The sequence below is a fragment of the Vigna umbellata genome, chromosome 8 (assembly GCF_029865625.1).
Source record: "Vigna umbellata cultivar VRB3 chromosome 8, Vumbellata_1.0, whole genome shotgun sequence".
Taxonomy (NCBI): Eukaryota; Viridiplantae; Streptophyta; class Magnoliopsida; order Fabales; family Fabaceae; genus Vigna; species Vigna umbellata.
This window is the reverse complement of record NC_142172.1, coordinates 7066358-7088665: the sequence shown is the minus strand read 5'-3', so window position 1 is coordinate 7088665 and position 22308 is coordinate 7066358. Positions and strand designations below refer to the sequence as shown.

Genomic DNA, 22308 nt, shown 5'->3' with positions numbered 1-22308 from the left:
ACAGGTTTTTAGCACAAGGACGACGCGAGCGGTCACACGTGCGCTTTAAACCTTTAAAACTTTTCTTGTAATTAATTTTTATTTAAACTATCAATATTGTATTATTCAATATATATTTTAGGATAAGTGAATGTCTAAAATAAATAAATAGAACAAAATAAAATAAGACAATAAAGAAAAATAAATAAACAAAAAAAAGAAATGGGAAAGGTTGGACGAACGTTGGGGACAGTATTCAGAATGACGAGCGTTCGTTGGGGAGAGGACGAACGTTCGTTGGGTAAATGAGGTGAGTGGAGGCCAAATGACGAGCGCTCGTTTGGGACGAGCGTTCGTTAGGAAAATGATGTTGGATGGCGCACACTCGTTATGGACGAGCGTTCGTTGGGGAAGGCAACGGACGGACGTTTAAAAATGTGTACCGAACGACAAGCGTTCGTCGAAAGAAACGAACGTTCATTGGGGAATATAACGGACGTTGTAAAGCGCACAGAATGACGAGCGTTCGTAGAGAGACATAACGAACGGACGTTGTTGAAATTACAAACGGACATTGGGAACGAATGCTGAATGACGAGCGTTCGTTGTGGAAAGATGGTGAACGGACGCTTGGAACGAAAGCTTGAGAACGAACGCTCATTGGCGAACAGATGTTTGGAACGAAAGCTAAATGACGAGCGCTCATTGGTGAAGATGGTAAACGGACGCTCAAGAAGGCTTACGGTTAACGAGCGTTCACTCGTTTGGATAACGAGCGTTAGCTCGTTTGGATAACGAGCGCTCGTGGAGAATGTTGAACGAACGGTCAGAAAAAGCTTAAAGATAACGAGCGTTCGTTAAGAGACAAAACGAACGGACGTTCAAAAATGGATGCTTAAGGACGAACGTTCGTTATTGTCATGACGAACGGACGTTCAAATGTGGAGGCTTAAAGACGAACGGTCGTTCGTTTGTATAACGAACGCTCGTTAGATAGAAGCTGAGCGAACGGTCAAAAAACTTAAGGATAACGAGCGTTCGCTCGTTTGGATAACGAACGCTCGTTCGTTTGGAATGTTGAACGAACGGTCAAAAAGGCTGAAGGATAACGAGCGTTCGCTCGTTTGGATAACGAGCGCTCGTTGGTGAGAGTGCTGAACGAACGGTCAAAAAGGCTTAAGGATAACGAGCGTTCGCTCGCTTGGATAACGAGCGCTAGTTGGTGAGAGTGCTGAGCGAACGGTCAAAAAGCTTAAGGATAACGAGCGTTCGCTCGTTTGGATAACGAACGCTCGTTCGTTTGGAATGTTGAACGAACGGTCAAAAAGGCTGAAGGATAACGAGCGTTCGCTCGTTTGGATAACGAGCGTTCCAAAAGAGGCCCAAGGCTCCCGGACGTACGCTCATTTCTGGGCCTGGCCCAGTCCAATGCTTTCTAACCTAGAATTTTCTAGGGGTTCAGAGATTCATCCTCATTCCCACTCCTTCACGCCGGTTCACACCTTCTCTAGAGATTCAAGGTCTCTTGTTCAGCACCACAACTGATCCTCACCTCTGCCATGGCCGACCACCGTTGCTTCAACCAGAACACACCTTAGGCTCGCCGGCGACAACTTGCACCACCAGAACCACCACCAGCCACGACGCCACCTTCTCCGCTCTTCTCTTTTCGAAAACATTGATCTCCAGGGAGGGTCTTCCTCCGCCGCACATGTGCCAATACTTCTTCAAAACGATCACCGCGAAACGTCGTCTATGGCGTTGCCAGTAGCGTCGCCTGCCGCCGAAGCCGTCGTCCCATTCACCGAGAATAGCACAAAGAACCTTCTCCTCTTCCCCTCAGCACCACTACCCTAATCTAGTGTCCTACAACGGGATGGTGAGCCTGAAGGTGGTGGCGTGTGCCTCTTCCTAGATTGAACAAGAATGAATGGAAAGGAAGATCGGTGTTGCGCGGTTGAAGGCGACAGTGAACGACACAGTGGTCAATCCCTGTTTTGGCTCAGTGAAGGTAAAGTATGGGCTTGTGTTTGGATGCTGGAAATTGGTCATTGTTCTAGACTGTGGCTTTGTATAATGCAGGTTGAGGATGATGGTTGATGAGTGAATGAGGGAATGAGGTTTGGTTGAGTAAATGGAGGAGTACCAAGTTTGCGAGACCGTGATGATGGGTGGAATATGCAGCAGGGAATGAAGATGATCATGGATATTGGAAATCAAGTGTTGGAGGTGAAGATTGAAGATGTTTGGTAATAACGAACATATACCAATATCCAGTGCATTCAACAATATTCATATACAAATTTAACAACAATCGGAGATATGCTCATGAACCAGTAACCCACTCAGTAGAACAAGGAGTGTTAGATATTACTTACCTTTCGATTGCCAATGCCAACCTTGCGTCTCCAATGAGTTTTTTCCTCCTCCTCTTGCTGGCGTCTATCTTTTTCTCCAGGTAAAAATGGTGAATCTGGATGATGATCCCCAGACGAAGGTCCCCCGTGTGTCTTCTCTCTTTCTTTTTCTCTCTCTCTGATTCCAACAAAATCCCCTCCCAAAATCTTGGGAAATATTCCTTTCTAACCGCCTGGTCCCCCTCACCCCAGACACGTCTCACATACCCATTTCCCACGTTTTCTATTTTCCCCTTTTTTTTAATTTTTATTTTATTTATTATTTATTTTCAGTTTTAATTTCATTTTTTAATTTTTTAATTATTAACTCTATTAAAACAAAATTGAAGATAAGAAAAGTAAAAATTGAATTAAAAACAAAAATCTAAATACATAAAAAATAGAATAAAACAAAAAAGGTAAAATAAAAAAAAAAAAAAAAAAAACCAATAAAAACACTTCTTTTTTCAACCCGGACAAAATTGAGTGTTGACAGCCATCTACCTGTGGAGATTCAACACCGAGCGTACTGGGCTGTGAAAGCTTGTAACTTGGACATGGAAGGAGCAGGGAAAGAGAGAAAGCTCCAACTGCAAGAACTAGAGGAGATTAGGCTCACAGCCTATGAAAACTCCAAGTTTTACAAAGAGAAAACCAAGAAATTCCATGATCAAAAGCTTGTGACCATAAAAGATTTCAACATAGGTCAAAAGGTGTTATTGTACAAGTCTAGGGTAGGGCCTATGAGTGGTAAATTACGCTCCAAATGGGAAGGTCCATTCATTGTAACACAAGTGTTTCCCTATGGAGCAGTGGAGATCAAGGAAGAATCTTCTGATAGAATCTTCAAGGTTAATGGCCATCGTCTGCGGATATTTAATGAAAATCAAGACATGTTGAACAAGACGATGGATGGAGTGAATTTGACCACTCCAACATTCCTTCCACCATGAAGGAGGTAAGTACCCTCATACTTTTTCTTTGCATTCTACATATAAGGCATACATTGAGGACAATGCATAGTTTAAGTGTGGGGGTGTGTGGGGAAACAATTAATTTTGTTCCCTATTTTGTTTGTTTTTTTTTAATAAATATTTGCATTGGATTTGAGAGTTTGAATCAGTAATTGGTATGATCATGAATTCAAGAAAAAAAATGAGTCATGTTGATATGAGTGGATTGCTTTTATGATTTGCTGATTGAGTTGACTTGAGAATTCCCTGATTAAATCTTTTGAGAAAGAAATTTGAAACCATGTGAGTTTTGGGCTTAATGTTAAGGATGGACCACCATGTGCCATACCTATTTTTTTTTTGTGATTTGCCCATGTTTTGTTGATACTCTAATAGTTAGCTTGATTCTATGTTGTGCAACTGAGGGGAATATGCATGATTTGATATGATTGAGGCATTTCTTGGTTTAGCTACTTGGCCAAATAAACTTGTCCTAACATTAATCCATTGGAACCCCCTTTTGAGCCTTAAGCCTATTTTTCTTGTTTCCAGTCATTGTGAAATGAGAAAAGAAGAAAAATCATATGTTCCTTACCTTAGGAAAGAAGAAGGAGTAATGGATTTTGTTAGAAGTAAAGTGAGGAATAAGTGTGTGGGTGAGTACCTCACCCACAAAATAATAAAAAAAAGCAAAACGGAAGATGAAAAGTTGGAGTTTAAAAAGAAAAAAAAAAGAAGAAAGAAAAGTAAATCTTCCTTAAAAGAAAAAGAAATAGATTTGTTTTTGAAATCAAGTATTATTACTCTTTCTATATCAATTTCAAAAACTCAGAAATTCCGAGAAAATTTCCTACCTTTGCCTTGGCCTCAATAAAACCTTTAAAAAGCCCTCATGATCAATAATTGCATGTTTTCTGAAGTATGTGAATGATAGAGTCTTGTTAATATCAAGGGTGTCTACTTACATGGGTATTTTGAGTGTAAACACAAGCCAAAAACACTTGAGAGAGTTGGAGAGGAATAGACACATATTGGCTTGAGTGTTATCTTTCATATAATTATTTTCTTGGGAATTCAAAAAGGTCAACTTATGTGTGAAGAATAGAGTGATTTCATTTGCATGTCCATAACAAAGTAATGTCTAGATGATTGATCTATGTCTAGTGCTGCTCATTCTTTTGATCCAAATGCAAATATGGAATAAAATGACTCAGAACAAAGTCTTGGAATTAATCAATTTTGCCCAGGAGTGCAAAAGGATAAGTGTGCGGGTGTGATGAGTGCATATTTATGCCCACATTTATGCTTTAAAACTCAAATTTTTGATGAGATAATTGTGCTTAAATGGTTGATTTTAAGTGGATCTGTGATGATTGGAATTGTTGGGTTTGGGAATTAAAGAGATGTAAAAAGTGAGTTTTAGCGCATAAATTATTCTTGGATGTTCTAATGTTTATTTGTGCAGCTGAAATTAAAGTTTAATTGGTCCAAATTGCAAATTAAGGCCCAAAATCAGGTTTTATTTGAAAAATAATGTATAGATGGGCCAATAAGTAGACTTTACCCTTGCACCTCCTAAATTTCTCTAGATACACTCCTATTTCTGAAACAGGCCAAACAACCAAGCCCAAACATTAAGCATTTTCTCCTACAACCCCTGAAATTTCCTATTTCTACCCCTCCTAAATCAGACTCCACCAGATCATGCCACGTGTCCAAATCCTCCCCACACAGATTTAGCCAACCACATGCTGCCACATCACCCCCTCTGCCATATCATCATCTTCCACACATGAATTCCTAATTCTAATTCCAGCAGAACCCTAGCCATCACCACCTTGTCGCCGCGCCACTATAGGCCACCATAGAGTCTCGCCGTCATCCGCCGTCGCACAGGAGCTGCGCCGCCAGTGGCCACCATCAACCACCTTCTTCCACGGCCAATAACCACATGTCGCACCGCCATCAAACCCAGCATCGTCACCGTCTCCCATGGCAGCTATCATCGCGCAACCATGCCGTCGTGAAGCCGTCGCGATACCACCGTCAAGCCGCCGCAACCATCCTCATCGTGCAACCTTTCTTCTTCCTCGCGAGTCCTTCTATCGAGCCACCGCAAGCAACCATCAACACAACCACCACGCTTCTCGCTCACCATCTTCATCTTCTCCCTAGCCCCGCCGACAACACCATCGCCGCCCAACCCCGGACCACTGTCAACCATCCTTTTCGCGGAGCCACCCAGAATCACGAAGACCATCATCGCGATTCAACCTGCAAAGAAACACTGATCCAGAATCGCTCCGCAACCACCTTGCCTGATCACGACGCACCCCCTCCTCGCTTGTTCATCATCATCACCGTGTCACGACCACCACTAACCTCCATCGTCTTCGCACCGCGAGCACCTGCAAGAAGAGAAATCCAAACAGCGAAACCCTCAACGCGCTACTATCCAATTCGCGGCGCAGGCAGAGGCGGAGGGGGAAGCCCTTTCCCCCAATCTGCAAAACCCTAATTTTGGGTGGGAAAGGGTCTGACACGTGGCGAGCTCCCATTGGCCACAACCATATGAGTCAAAGTTGGTCAACAAGCCTTCTCTGGTCAAAGTCTGGTCAAACAGGGACTTCTGGTGCAATTTTGGGAAAATCATAAGGGGCTAAAGTGCAGATAGAAGAAATTTCAGGGCTTATGTGTAATTTTAGAAATTCAGAAAAGCTAAAAGATAAAATTCAGTTGTTGAATTTATTTAATTTGGGAATATAAACAGAAAATATCTTCCAAATAATGTTATAATTATCTAAATCTTTTAGTTATTTGGAAGATATAAGATAAAAGATTCTGTCAACTGAATATTCAGAGTCCAAGCCCAATCAAGCCCTATATAAAGAGACCCAGGGGGGACTTCACTTCATTCATTCTCTCATACTCCTCTCACTTTTCTTTCATCTTGTATTCAACTCCATTCATGGAGAGCTAAGCATCTAGGGTTATTCTGCTGTAATTCCATGATGGATTCTGAAGTTACGTTCAGTTAATGCAATTGTTTACTTTGATTATTGATTTAAGTTGTTCTCTCTATGTCTTTCATCTCTCTATCTTGTTAAAAGTAAATATTTTTGCATCATAATGTGTTTGAATCTACATGCATATTGATTATATGAGTTCTAGGGTTTCTAGGTTTAATTAAGAATCTACTTTGATTTAATTTAGGAAGTTTCATATGATTAAATGGTTTTTACTATCAATTGAGAATGTACTTTGGTTGGTAGTAATAATTTCAACTATAATTAATTGAGAACTTAATTTGATTGATTAACTTTTAACTTGGTCAGGAGATTTAAGAATAAACATGGTTAAACACAATAGAATTTGATTGAGAATGTACTTTGGTTGAATTTATTATGAATAATCTAGAAAGGTTTTGCATTTGATTGAGAATTTACTTGGGTTAAATCCACGATCGCCCTCAAATTAATTAAGAATGTACTTTAATTAATTTGAAACTTAAACAATAATTAATTGAACAATTATTCGTGATTAACCGATGATGAATCTATCTTGGAAAAGCAGTGGAATTAGCCTATTTAATCATAACTGTTTTTAAGTTTCTTATTTATTCTTTAAACATTCTTCAACCATTACTTTTATTCATAAGCATTGCATAACATTCATAAGAGTTAGATATTCGAAAGCAATTTCGTGTTCGAAGGGAGACGACTCAGGGTTACTTTAGCCCTGTCTACTTTCTTGGATACTACTTGGCAATATTGAAGTTGCCTTGAAAAGTAGTATTAATTTGATAGCTTCAACGACAGCGTATCACAATTAAATTCTAAACTAAAATGCTGATGTGACAAGTGAAGAATGACATGACAGCTCCATTGATGTCCTAAAACAATATTCCAACAATTTCCCTGTGATTAATATTGAAAATAATTAGCCTTAGATAATTCAAATTAATTAAAATAAGAATTTCTGGTCAAATTAATCACAATTAGCAAAAATGGGAAAATAATAGACATTTAAGCATAACTCCCTAATTAAATCTAGTACAATAAGCTAAGTGAAGTCGATAAAATATTGACTCATCAGTATTGTTTCGGGGTATGGAGTCGAGATTAATGGTTCAGTGTCGTATGAGTTACAAAAGGGTTTAAATGTTCGTCCTCACGTTACCGTTCGTCCTTTATGCTTGGATGTTACTTGCAGAAGGTATTTCGATGACAAAGTCAGTGAAGACTCAGCCACTTAAGCATTAATGGCATAATAAATACAAAATCACCTACCTCCTTACCTCCTACCTATATTTATAGATTTCAGTGTGGATCTAGATTCGTAATGATCTAATTACGGTCCAATTAAAGGTGATCTCACACTTTATCTAAAATTATTCAGCATTAAAGATAAATCCTCTTATGCATGACCGTTCGGTCCACCTTCATGATTAATTAGTCATAGTTAACTGAATTCACTTAATCTGACTATTAATGGATCGTTTAGTTAATCTCTCACCAAGCGGTCATATATACATGTATAATTACACACTACAAACAAAATTCCCTTTCATATTTAATCAATTTTTTTATCCATTTGTTATATTCAATTTTTTTAATATACAAAATTTTCAAAAGTCATTTACCTTTATTTACATTTACATTTCATTGATCTATAATTTAATCATAAATAATAAATGTTAATATTACCGTTTTTAATTTAACAAAAACCTAAGTAATTACTTCACTAAATATTTATTTTTCTAAGAAATTATATTTTCAAATATTTATTTTCTAATAAATTATTTCTTAGAATAATTAATTTTCTAAATTTTTATTTTTAAATATGATCTCAACTAAAATAATTATTTCTATATATAATTAGTTTTCTAATTTATTATTTTTTAATATATATACTTTTCTAAAATATTATTTATCAATATATATACCTTTATAACTTTTTTTTAAAATGTATATTTTTTTAATTTTATTCATGGTATTTATTTTTTAAACTATTTATTTTTCAAAGTAATTATTTTTCAAATTTCCAAATTTCCTTCCCTTCATTTTTAAAACAAAAAAAAATAAATATATAAACCAGCTCATAATTCAATTCTTCAAGAACTGAATTAAAACTAGTATTCTAACATAAAAGCCATAAATCACATTCATAATTTGGCTCTCTAGAGACTTAATTTTGAACGATAGGAGTGTGAATTGTTATTTGGTATAAAATATTATTGAAGTAAATAAATATTGAACTTTCTTCGTGTTGTTCTAAATGGTTTCAAAACCCTATTTTTGCTTATATTTGATTATCCCTTGGAATAATGAATAAAGTGCTAAGTTGTTCATATTGATTGATTTTTAATATAAATTATTATTATTTCACTTAGTTTCAAAATATTTTTGCCTAGCTTAATCTTGACAATGAATTAGGTCTCGAACATTACCAATTTGTTATTTTAGCAAGAATCATATATCATACACCCAATTGTTTTAGGAGACGTTTTATGAATTTGTTAATAGACAAAGAAGTATTAAAATCACCGATTTACTTCCACTTTTGGTATTATACCTTTTTCCTTAAAACTTTTATAGTTTTTTCAAAAAGACAAAGATTGAGGATGCATTTATTAAAAAAAAAATATTTTGGAAAAATAGCATGAAGATATTTTTTGAATTAGTTGACAATGAAGTATGGGGTGATATATATAGTTAATGTGATGATCCCTGACTCTTGATGATTTTCCTAGGTTTCAATATTTCAAAGTTAAAAAAAAAAAACCGTATCATTTATAATAATTTTATCTAATTGAAGAAAAATATACTTATAATTTATATACAATACATTGTATCATAAATATTAACTCACCATCTCATTGTTTATTTATATCATAAATATAGTCTTGTTTTAATTATACTTAGCTTATGATAGACTTGATGGTCTCATACTAATACAACTCGTGAGTAGTAAGATCATCTTTCCCCTTTTTGAACTTAATTTATCATAGTTTCAAGATTGGAAATCACTTGTAAAATACGTTATTGAGTTCCCCTTCTATGAAACAGAGCTTATATAGCAACATAAGTATATTATGACATATATTTGCAAGAAAAAATGTGTTCAAGCTACCTTTTAAAATGATATAGCACAGAATTGAGTACAACAACTTTCATAAAAAAGGATTAACAGAATATTCCATAATTCAAATATTTCAACCAAAGAACAATGTATAAAGAAAGTTTTATATTGATGTATCTCAATGTATGACATTTACACATAGGGTGAGATGGTTCATTCCATGAGGTCCTCTGAATTTACTTTGCTGTAGGCAAAAGGGGGTCTCTGGCAGCAGAGTTACGAGGTTTCCCTCTCAAATTTGACAGAACCAAATACAAGAATCCTGCAGAAAAGAAGCTTATAAACCAGGCATTGTTGTAGATCACAACAAAAGTGTTAGGAACTGAAGTTGCAATTCCAATTTTCTGCAAGAAACCAGGAACCACAGGTAAAACTCCAATAACTAGTGCCAGAATAGCAGCTACATTAAATCCTCCTGAATACCAGTATGCCCCATAAGGACTCTTTGAGTACAAGTCATTCAAATTCAAATTTGTCTTGTGTATGATATAGTAATCAGCTAGAACAATCCCTGCAATAGGACCCATCAAAGCAGAGTATCCAACTAGCCAAGTGTAAACAAAGCTCTCACTAGACTGAAGAAGCCTCCAAGGTTGAAAAGCAATCCCAAGGAGTGCAGTCAGAAGAGCTCCTCTGCTAAAGGTGAACCATTTGGGGCTGAGATTCACCAGAGCATTTGCTGGTGCCACAACATTGGCAGCAATATTGGTGGTGATAATGGCTAGGCTTATACCAAAGATTGCAATGATCCTAGTTGTGAGGCCACCAATTTGACCAAGAAGTTGAATAGGGTCAGAAATGACTTGACCAAATATCACTTTTGTGGATGAGGTGACTGCTACACCAACAAATGTGAAAGCCCCCATAAAGATGGGAAGTCCAATTTGACCAATAACTTGATCCTTCTGGCTCTTGGCATATCTTGTGAAATCAGGGATGTTAATAGCCACAGTGGCCCAAAAGCTTATATTGGCAGTGAGGGAAGGGAAGAAAATAGACCAGAATTCTGATGCAGAGAGCTTGGAAGACAAAGAGAGCATGTGACCAATGCCACCAGCTTTGAGACAAGACCAAATCAGAAGACAAGAAGTGAGAGCAACCAATATTGGAGCTGAGTACTTCTCAAGCTTTCTAATACCATCAATTCCTCTCCAGACAAAGGCCAACTGAGCCACCCAAAAGACCAAAAAACAAGCAAACTCAAGAGGGGAAGTGCCAAGCCAAGGTAGAGGCTGGGAGAATGAAGCTTCCTTAATGGATGTTGGCAAGAGAAGGAAAATTGCCTCCCCACCAATCCAAGACTCAATTCCATACCAACCACAACCAATTAGGGCTCTTAGAAGTGTAGGAATGTGAGCACCATGGATGCCAAAAGAGGATCTAACAAGAACTGGGAATGATATGCCATAACGTGTGCCTGCATGCCCAGTGAGGACCAAAGGAACCAAGAGCACCATGTTGGCTGCCACCACAGTTGCTATGCCTTGCCACCAAGCCATGCCAAGGTCCACAAGGCTACCGGCAAGGTAGTAAGAAGGGACACCGACAACCAGTCCAACCCATAAACTTGCTATTTCAAAGCCAGAAAATGTCCTTTGACTCGGTGCTGTTGGCTTCAGGTCTTCATTGGTGAGAGTGGGATCAGACTCAAACTCCAAATCAGGTGGTGAGATGGAGTTTGAAGAGTTGGAACATTTCATTGGTAAGAGTTTGTCTAAGGATGGTGAAAGAAATGTTTTTTTGAGTTTTGAAGGAAAGAAAGTATGGTTGGGAGAAGAAGGAAAGCTTGGAGTTTTGAATGGTGGCACTGGGTTGAGAAAAGGAGTAGTGGGGTGAGGAGGAAGATGGAATGTTGAACTTAGACATTTAGATAATACCATGCTTTTGTGGAGATTGTGAGCACAAGACTGTTGCTGCAGAATACAATGGTGTGATAGAGATGGATGATGAGTGGTGGGGAATGAATGGCAAAATTCAACCTCTTTATTTATTTTTTATTTATTTATTTATTTATTTATTTAACCAAAGGGATGAAAGAATGAGGTCAATGAGTTGCCGTGGATCTATGAGCTTAAAAACGATTTTATCTCAACTTATTAAGCAGATCATAATCTAAATGATAAATGCATAAACAATATTTTATTGTGCTACTCAAGCATCACAGATGAGTAAATAAATAATACTTGTTGATTATAATTATGGGTTTAATGTTTCAATATGTCTCTCCTTTTGCCTTTAATCTCAATTAGGACTTTTTTTTTTACGTTTCAATTGAGTCTTTATTTTTGTAAAATTGAATTAAATGACAGTATCTAATACAACACTTAACGCCGTTTCATCAATTTAACGGAAAGGTTCTATTTGATTCAATTTTATAAAAATAAAGACTCAATTAAAACGCCAAAAAAGAAATGATCCTATTTGAAATTTTGGACGAAAACAGAGACGGTTGAAACATTAAATCTAGAATTATGTTTGGTTAAGATCTTGCCACCGGTACATTAAATTAGCGGTTAAATGCCATCCAATTAACAACACAATTTTTCTTCAAGCATAGTTATAATTTTTTATAAGTGCAACATTAGTACTTTAAATACTCTTTCATTAAAGGAAAGAGTGCTAATTATGATTTCAAAAGTCAAAATAAGAAATTGAAAATGTTATGAAATTCAACGTGAGGGAGAATAAATTCCTTTTTTTACGAGGATTATATTTGAAAAAGTTTATTTCGAGTTTTATTACTGCATATGTATATATAATTTCGGTCATATTTTATATCATAATTTTATTTTATTTTTCAAAACTATAATTGAAACTTTCTCGATTCAGTGTATACAATTGAAACTTTCATTATTGTTTGCGTTTAATTTTTGAACAATAATGGTTGGCGTGTATGATTGGAATGTCCATAATTGTTTATTATAAAATAATTTTGACATTATTTTTAATTAATCAATCAGTTATTAAACTAATACAAGACATGTGTAATTTGAAACCTCTTTTATTAAGGGCGGCGTGCTCATAATACCCCCTTTTTTTAAGGTTTGGGCTTCAAAAAGCCCATGCTATTTATAGAATTTCTTTTTAGGATTATATATGTTTGTAATGGTTAAATTTTAATGCAAAATTAAAATTTATTTTTGTTTTAAATTTAATATATTTTAATTTTTACTTTAAAAATAAACGATTTTTTAGTTTAATAATTTTTTATGTGTTAAACTATATTTTAAATTAATATTTTAGCTGAAATATATCAAATAATATAAATAATTCAAACGTTATTTATTAATCTACATTGACATATAAAAAAATTTAAAAATTAAGTTATGATAACTATATCTATTTATTTTTAAAATTTAAAAATTAAATTATATAAAAAATTTTAAGACAGATAAATTATCATTTTTCATGAAAATCATTTTTAACTTTTTCTTTAAAATACATTGCCATTGTTTCTTTAATTTAAAATGTTACATTTATCCATAAGTTTTCTTCTTTTTCAGATTCTCCAAAGTCGTGTTAGTACTTATATTACCATAAATGTTTAAATATAATTGTGCTTCTCCCCAATTAAAATAAAATAGTTTTCACTTTGACAATGTCATGCTCTTTTTGCTAAAATTATTTATTCAAATGCCATTTTAGAAAATAATTTTTGAACACATTTTTAACTTCTTTAATAGTTTATAAAATAATTTATATGTTAATAAATGTAACATCCCAAGAATACAGTAATAAAACCATATAATAGAATTGATTACAGTTAACAATACATCAGTTCAGTCTTAACTAAACAACTAACGGTTACGGCCGAACGACCTTACATAAGTTACAAACTTCATCTGTTCCAGATAAAAGGAAACATGACCGAACGGTTTACAAAAAAATTAAATACCGTACGGTCACATAGAAACGAAAGAGAGGAGGTGATCGAACGATCACCTCACAACAAAACTACTATAAACTAGTCGAACGCTCCTATGGCTCGGCCTTCACTTCCTCTTCTATCAAATTTTCTTCTTCCAGCGCATCCTCCAACAACGCGTCTCCATCTGCTCACATCCACACGGATGATCATTGCAATGACAAGACGGACGTACAAGGACGAGACAACACAATAAAACAGAGGGTAAGCTTATGTAATTTAATTCAAGTAATAACATACATTTCTCATATTCACACCCATCAAATACATCTCAACGTACGATTCAAGCAAGGCCTACTACTAGACTGACTGTCCGGACGATATGAATTCTGTGTAGCTACGACGTTCGTGCACCCGGGTGATGTAGTAACTGGAATACTCTCATCAGCTGCCACCCGAGGTTAGTCCGTTCCGTCCAAAGTACCCCTAAGGACTAGGACCTCTTGCGGTTCCCACACATGACCTACTCTCCTCTACATGAGGACTAGTACTCACGAAACATCAGGATGAACCGCCAGCTAAGCATTATCACATTCATACTTTACAAATTCCAATATTCATCCAAGAGTCGTTCCTCCCTGGAATGCTCATTCAAAATTCACAACCTTTCATTTATCTCATATACTTTTCATCTTTTATAATTCTTCACTTTAGTGTCATTTTCATCACAATTTCTAAGAACAATAAAAACCGAACGTTCAGCCCTCTTCAGAACGAGGACGAACGATAGGAACGAGACAGAGAAATCTCCCGTTCCAGAATAGAATAAGACCGAAAGGGGTTACTGTCAGATTTAGGAATAAATCGGGTACAATTATACAATATATGACGAACGTTATTTATAACATGAATCAGTTAAATGAACTGACTCTCGTGAACTCCAACCAATACTCAAAGAATACATAGGTACGGGGACTCTAGATCAGAGACAATGAATTTAGACATGTTAAGACGTCAAAGAACTATATTTAGAATAGTTCACATACAGAAATCCCATGCCAGTAAATGACCGAACAAGGCAAAGGAAAATTCTACTAAAGTTGGACAAGCAATATTTCGTCAAGATTGATTTACTATGAACGAGTACGAGCGTTTGGTATAAGACCGAACACCACGCATTACAAGAGCTTGGTGTGAGACCGAAAACTACTAAACCTAAAATAAAAGCTTAATAAAATAAGGTATTATCGAAACTATGTCTGAATAACTACCATATACAAATACATATATATATATACAAGATTTATGTTTGTCACTGAAGCTCCGATGCAACTACGCTTGGCCGAACGCTCAAGCATAGCTTTTCCACAAGAAGGCGCTCGTCCTCAACTAGAATTATTTCCAAATGAAAGAATTCAATGTCAAACCAGTTTACTAGAAACACGGAACGGTCAAGGACCGTTCAATGACGAACGCATATTATCATAGTGAGAATTTCATATTCAGATTTTCATTTATATTTAACTCATTTTTTTTCAATACATCATTTTTGAACCTTATAACTTCACAATAAAACATCAACTTACATACTTCGTAAAACCTATATCATGTTGATAAATCATACTCCAAAACGATTACTCATATTCACATTCATACACTTCAAACATATCAACCATCATGCATTATATTCATTCATTCAAATAACGGACGTTCTTACAGTACAACCACATACAGATTAAATTAAATAAGCTTCCCTTACCTGGATACGCGATTAACGTCCTAAGAGTAGGTTTTTGGGTTCGTTCGACTACAATCTTTCTACCCTCAACGATCACTGATTCTTCCAACTAAACCAAACAACATGAAATCAAAAATAACTTAGACTACACCCCTGCATGCAACCAGAACTTGGTTTGCATGTAACAAAAGACGAACGACCAAGGATAGATACACGTACCCGCTCAAACTTGAAACTTGTTCGGTTCAAGATGAAGCTTGGGACGTCGGGAATGCTCCTACGGTGCCTGAACGGCGATCGAAGCAGAGAAAAGGTGAGTTACAGTAAAGAGAAGGGAGAGTTTCTAGAAAGAAGGTAGAGAAATGAGAAGATCAGAGTTTTGGGAAGAAGGTTGCATGCATCAGAGAGTGGGAAGGAGGTTTCAGAAAAATCATTTTTCTTCCCACGTCAAACGAACGTCCGCTCTTCTGCTAACACCTGCATCCCACTATTTGATTTCAGATCCTCGTTTCTTGGCACCTGGCGTCCGCGCAGAGGGTTTTGGGTGCGTTTTAAATGACTCTGACAGGAGGGGTTTGGGTGCGTTTTTTTTTTCGAGGTCTGACAATAAAAAAACATGGTAAGAAAAAAGGTTGTTTCAAAAAAAGTAGATTTCAAAACTATAAGAGAAATATATTCTAAAAATGACCTTTCAATTTCCCTTTTTCTATTTTGAAATATACTTTTAAAATTTCTATTTTTGTAGCATTCTGAAAAGTAGTTTTAATGACTATTCTAATTTTTATATTTCATTTTTATCACGTAAAGTTGAGTTTTTGGCTTACCCTCTTTGAGCATGGTGTAGTAAAGCATACATGTTACAAAATTTCTTCTCAACTCACAACAATCAATAGACACTAGTACAATAAGGAGAAACGACAGCGGTTCTTTTCGTTTATAGACAGCGGTTCCTGAACCGAAGCATATCCAGCCGAGGCAAAAAGGAGTAGCCTTTTTGCCTCGGTTCCGAACCGAGGCATAAAAATGTAAGAATTCGCCTTGGTTCAAAGGCCACCGATGTCATATGTTTTTTGTTTTTAATTTTTTTTTTCGCAGGATTTTATGCCTCGGTTTCCTTTGAACCGAGGCAATAGGGCCTTCTTTTTATTTTTATACCTCACGCATCCAATACATGAAAGTTCATCTCTGACTAAAGAATAAGCACCCAAGGAAAGTGCAATCAAGTTTTTCCATATTACCACAAAACCCAAGAAACTCAACAATAATTTCACGCATAAAGTTCACATACTATAAAATTCAAATATCTAAGCACTCAAACATATTAATAACTAAAGTCTGGATGTTTCTAATACTAATAATTACAATAAGAATGAAATACTTGGCCAAGATAATAAACATTTTCTAATCGAAGCTTAGGGTCTGGTTCTAACATTTGTCTAACAAGTCTTTTAGCACTTTTAGAAATACTTGGCCAAGGTTCCCTTTTGAAATCTATAAGCCCCCGAAGAATGGCCTGTGCAACTCCTTGCTCAGATTCTGCATAGAATCAACATCAAGGAAAGAAAATAAGAAGACTTTTTTCGAGCAAATGAAATAATAAAAAGAACCAAGGTCAAATGCCCAAAACTAATAATATGCTTGAACCAAAAGAAAAAGGCAACAGAACTTTTGAAGCAACAGAAAAACACCAAACAGTGGAAAGAAACCTCAGCACATACATAGTTCACTAATAGAAATCCAGAGAGAAAACAGAACCACCAAGATACAGTAAAGCAGAAGACTTCTTTTCTCCATTACCAATGTTTGGTTTAAATCTAATAAAAACCTCCCCTGGTTTTCTTCCATTTGAACAGGACACCGTTCATATAAATTATTTATATACTCTGATTTTCTTGTGTGTCTTTATCATCTCCATTGATGAATTAAAAACAGAACAAAAACTCCAAATGATCTCTTCCACCGTCACACCGACCTCCCTCACTGCAAAACGTTTATTATCTTTTCATCTTACACTTCTAAATGTTCTCTAAAACACAGATAAAACAACATCATCCATATCAGAAATGCCATGCGAATTACCCGTGGGTTTCTCACCATCCTCCATCTCACAACTTTATATTTGCACACAACAATCCTACACTCCACGTAAACACAAATTATACAATTAGTCATGGCGAAACAAATACCGCTCCAGAAGTAAAAGCAGTGTACCTTAATTGGCGAGGAATTCCCGGAAACTGATCCACCACTAGGGAAAATGAAGGGTTTCAGCGGGCAATGAAAATTGCAGATGAGAAATGAAATGAAAAAGAGTGTGTTCCTATTTTATATATGAAATTAGAAATGGAATTAAAATGAATGGAGTAGAACCAGAAAAGGTAAACCTAGCTTCTCCTCGAGCTCGTGAATCTCCTCACCTCATTACTCTCACAAGCCTTCATCTTCGTGATTCACATCACTGAATCACATCTTCCGACTTGATTCGTCCTCGTTACAACCTTCTCCACCGAATCCACCGAATCCACCAATTACATCCTCATTTGGGCACCGTCACCGAACACGCGATCTAAATCGTATTTCTCACCGAACAATCTTCCTATTTTCCACTCTGCTTCGAATCCTTCCTGCTCTTGGAGTATTATTACGAACCTAGGTTTTTCCAGACGCATTCCTCCCCTTCCGAGTTCTCGGAGCGCGATCCTGTAGCGGCGGTGACGGAGCACGACCCTATAGTAGTGATGGCGGAGCGCGACCCTGTAGTGGCGGCGATGACGAACCAGGGACCCTGTGGCTGAGGCGAGGACGGAGCGGTTGTATGAAGCGGAGCGGAGGAGCGTTTGGCTTGCGAGAGAGAAGAAGAGTGAAAATTAGGGTAACTTAGCAGTAAAATATTAAACCTCTACTGCCTCGGTTATACGCTTAACCAAGGTAATATAGTCCTACCGCCTCGGGTCTTACTATCACCCGATGCCTAAAAGTGCTGAAATCACAATTCAGAAGTCAGTTTGTCAGTTTTGGACAACATGTACTACCTCGGATCTTATGGAAACCGATGTCGTAGGTCCATCTACGCTTCGTTTGGGCATTTAACCGAGGTAATTGACAGTTTATGCTTCGGTTTTTAGACAACCGAGGCGTATAAGTTAGTTTAAATTACAAAAATGCCACCGTATCTGTATATGCTTCGGTTTTCGGGGAACTGAGACGTATATCTCGCGTTCTTATCCTTATTTTGTACTAGTGAGAGCCACTTTGACAAGTCATCAATTTACTGGAGGAAACATGGCTTATACATTCAAACCTTAGTCCAAAATACAACCGATTAACACAGACATAGGAGCTAAAATCAACAACTATACGTTTTTCAAAAAATAAAATAACAAAAGTTAAAACAAACCCTGCCAAAAAAGTTTACTATCATACCTTCCTTCTAACACAATCAATAAAATTTGTTCAAAAATACAAAATTACACCGACAGTCTAGATTATTTTTCTTTATTATAAAAATTGATTTCTTTTACATGCACCCCTTTAAGTATAATTTGACCAAAAACTATTAAAATACTGACACGAAATTGCTATTAATACCTGCGATTTTATAAAAATAAATTTGGTTAAAGGGAGTAAGCCCCGCCAAATTCTACGGCAGGACATGCAAGGGCTCCACACGTGTCTCAGCCCCTTGGCCCAACAAAGGGCTGCATTTTCTGCAGAAAGGACCGGAGACTCTCCTAGGCCCAGCCTAATCACATCACCCTATAACCGTTATTAAACAGGTGTGGGGGATAGGGGTATATAAACATACTTTAACTTCTAATTTATATCAATGTGGGACTTAACACCGCTAAAGAAGGTTTTTTCTTTTGTTCTAGTTGCAACTGGTGTTATGATGCATGGATTCTCCACTGTACTTTAAAGTCTTCAAGCTTGCTTCTTTTGAATCCAATATGATCCATGGATTCTCATAATTGATTATGGGTTGTTAAGTGTGACAATATAAAATTGGACATTTTTGCCGAGTTTTCATGATAAGACTGTATATAGATTTTTGCATGAATCAGGAGCATCTTTTCTTCCTTACTCTTAGAACTACAAGAAGTATCTAGTTGAATTGTCCACATCCCATTTACATTAACACGTTATTAGAACTTATAATCTTAAAAAAATTATATTTAATTTACTGGTAATCTGGCAAATATTCGCAAAATTCAAGGTTATAATTCGATTTTTTGAAAATCAAATGCTGACCTATAATAAAAACATGTTAATTGTGTAAGTATGTTGCATAATTTATTATCTTGAGGGGATATTAAAAAAATATCGATTTTAGAACAACGAGAGAAGATGTTTTGGGAGAAAAAGAAAATAAAGGTTCTGAAATTATACACGTCACAATAAAAAAGATGTCGCATTGGTTCAAAATAATAGTGTTTTTATTTTAAAAACTACTTTAAGAGGTAGGGAGGTTTTAAACTTTGAAATGAGAAGTTGAGAGGTGTGATTAATATTATGCCAGCTGTGAAAATGGATTGTAATTCGCAAGCCAACTCGACTCACCATGAGTTTGAACCGGGTTAGGTTTGAAAAAAATGTAATTTTTTTATGCAGGTTAGTTTTAACCTGACTCACTTAGAACCCGACTCACTTAGAACCCAACTCACTTAGAACTCGGCTCATTGGGTTGAACCCGTGAGCCGAGTTGGCTCACCAACCCACCTAATTTAATTTAATTATTTATTATTTTGTGTTTCAGTATTATTAGCTAACATTTTTTGATTATATTATAGATGGTGATAAAGAAGATGTTTCAAGAGAGAAAAAAATTATAGATTTATCTATTCAAGACTCTAATATTATAAAGGCTTAATATCTCTTTTGGTCCCTCGAAAAGGGAGAAATGTTCAAGTGCGTCCTACTTTTTTTAAGAAGTTAAATGTGGTCCTAACTTGTGAAAAAAGTGTTCAATTAAATCTTTTTTGGTCACGGCGTTAATTTTTTAACAGTCCAACTACCAGCGTGAACTGAACTGTGCAACGTGTCTGTTAAGGGTGAATATGTGGTTGTCTGAGGGTAAAGATACAGATAACGTGGTTGTCTGACTCCACTGTCAACCACCGCAACCCTGGCGGCTCCACCGCGCAACCACCAACAGCTACCACAACCTTCAACGAAACAAAAACACCCTCCAACGTGAAACCCAGAAAACTCAAAACGTGAAAACAGAACCACCCTAAATCAAAAATGAAAACTCCATCATCGCTACACTAAAAAACAGAACAAGATTAGAAACCCCAATTTCAATTATTTTGAAATTCCAATTACATAAGAGAATCTTAATTTCCCACCCTAAAACACAAGAATCAGAATCCCCAAAATTTCCAATTTCAGAACCCAAATATGCCAAATCGAAACATTAACTTCGCTGCCGCGTCGGTCTTCCTCAGCACGCGTAACCACCATCTTCACCTGTCATCACCGTTCTCACCCAGACCTGCGTGCGAAAAAAATAGGAAACCCCTAAACTCAAGCGAAAACAAGAGAAGGAGGAGGAGAAGGAAGCTTAAACCCCTAGAAATTGATCTTTTTGGTCAGTTCCCAAATCGGAGGAGGAAGGGCTTAACCATGCTTACTTTGCTGCCTCCACTTTCAAAGGGTCTTCAAAATTAAAATAACACCCCTGGGAAGAAGCCATTCCTATCCGCCTTAAACGCTTCCCTCACCTCAGAGACCAAGTGGTAGGAACCGAAACCCTAACCCCTTAGATTTTTTAACCACTGCCACGTTATCTGCCACGTTGCACAGTTCAGTTCAAGCTGTCAGCTGGACCGTTAAAAAATTAACGCCGTGACCAAAAGTGATTTAATTACACACTTTTTTCACAAGTTGGGACCACATTTAACTTTTTAAAAAACGTAGGACGCACTTGAACATTCCCTCCCTTTCGAGGGACCAAAAGAGGTATTAAGCCTATTATAAATGGACAAGTGATACAAAAATTATCAATGTTAAAAACTTGTTCGTCTTTTGTACACGTTTTTGGATTACACTTGGAATGATATTTTTTTATTTATTTTGAATTGTCTTTGGAGTTTAACATCAATTTAGAGTGACATTTATTTATATTTGAATTAAAAAAATTGTAATTTTTTTATTTTAAAAAAAATTATAATTAAATGAGTTAGTGAGCCAATCCGTTTAACCCACCAACCGTGGTGGGTCGAGCCGAGTTCGAATTGTTTCAGCTCGCTAATAAGTGAGTCGGGTTAGATTGACTCACTAAGTGACCAACCCATGGTGGGCCAGGCCAGATCGAGTCGAATTACCCATATAGCCATATGTTTTGCTTATGCTAATTGTGTTTTTTGTATTGTATTTTTTTATAGATAGTATAAAAAGATTAAAATTAAAATTAATATAACAAATATAAATATACATTTTAATTTTATTAATTTTCTTTAAAATTATAATATAAATTTTAATTTTAATATAAAAAATTAATTTTCTTTAAATTATGTTAATATTTAAATTAATTATTTATAAAAAAATGATATTTCAGTATGATGGTCCATTATTGTATTGGTAAAATTAATGGATATTTCAGTATGCTTAACACGATTAAAAAAATACTATGAAAAGTGGTAGAAAAATGGTAGTTTGACCCTCTTCAATGTTTATATACACTCTTCATTTTTTAGACTTATTAAATATTTTGTAGTGGACCATGGTGGTAGGTAAGGTAAAATCACATAGAAAATTTCAGCATGAATAAAATATTATAAAAACTAAAAGAAATTAATTTATTAACTGAAAAAATAAAAAATTGAATTACGAAGAACTATCATGTCAACTAAAAATAAAGTTAATAAATGTTTGTAAACCTACATATTAATAAATATTTTTTAACCGGATTTTAATTAAAAAGAATTATAGCGATCAATTTTACTTCAAAAATACAAAGAAAAATAAACTAAAACTATTAAGAAAACATAAATTTTTAGTTTATACATAAAAGTTTCAATTTTTACTAACTAACAAGATGTGCGAAGTGCATGGTTGTACTTTTATGATAAATTTGATTGTGCATGAAATATGAAAAATATTTCCTTTATCTGAGTTTTTATTCATACAGCAAACCTTTGATTGAGAATCCTATTCACTTTGATTTTGGTTGTTTTATAATGGTTTTGATCATATCATGTGAACATTTGTATGTCAGTATATCTAGTTATGAACAAA

The 22308-nt window shown here is 35.8% G+C and overlaps 2 protein-coding genes across 2 annotated transcripts; one reads left to right on the top strand and one right to left on the bottom strand.

The window, feature by feature from the left end:
* The first annotated feature begins 2157 nt into the window (after nt 1-2157).
* Nucleotides 2158-3328, top strand: LOC148193941 (uncharacterized). The gene is made up of 2 exons (XM_088097054.1): nt 2158-2228; nt 2872-3328. Exons 1-2 carry the CDS (start codon nt 2158-2160, stop codon nt 3326-3328), a joined length of 528 nt encoding a protein of 175 aa, XP_087953180.1.
* A 6231-nt stretch (nt 3329-9559) lies between these two features.
* On the bottom strand, nt 9560-11418 carry NCS1 (permease, cytosine/purines, uracil, thiamine, allantoin family protein). The gene has a single exon (XM_047309229.2). The coding sequence runs from the start codon at nt 11347-11349 to the stop codon at nt 9646-9648; it is 1704 nt and encodes a 567-aa protein (XP_047165185.1). The 5' UTR covers nt 11350-11418; the 3' UTR covers nt 9560-9645.
* Nucleotides 11419-22308: the final 10890 nt, after the last annotated feature.

Excerpts from the sequence above, each read along its gene's own strand:
- LOC148193941 (XM_088097054.1), top strand. The coding sequence starts at position 2,158 with ATGCAGCAGGGAATGAAGATGATCATGGATATTGGAAATCAAGTGTTG. Across the intron at positions 2,229-2,871 it reads GTGAAGATTGAAGATGTTTG|CCATCTACCTGTGGAGATTC; the intron begins GTAATAACGAAC and ends GAGTGTTGACAG.
- NCS1 (XM_047309229.2), bottom strand. The coding sequence starts at position 11,349 with ATGGTATTATCTAAATGTCTAAGTTCAACATTCCATCTTCCTCCTCAC.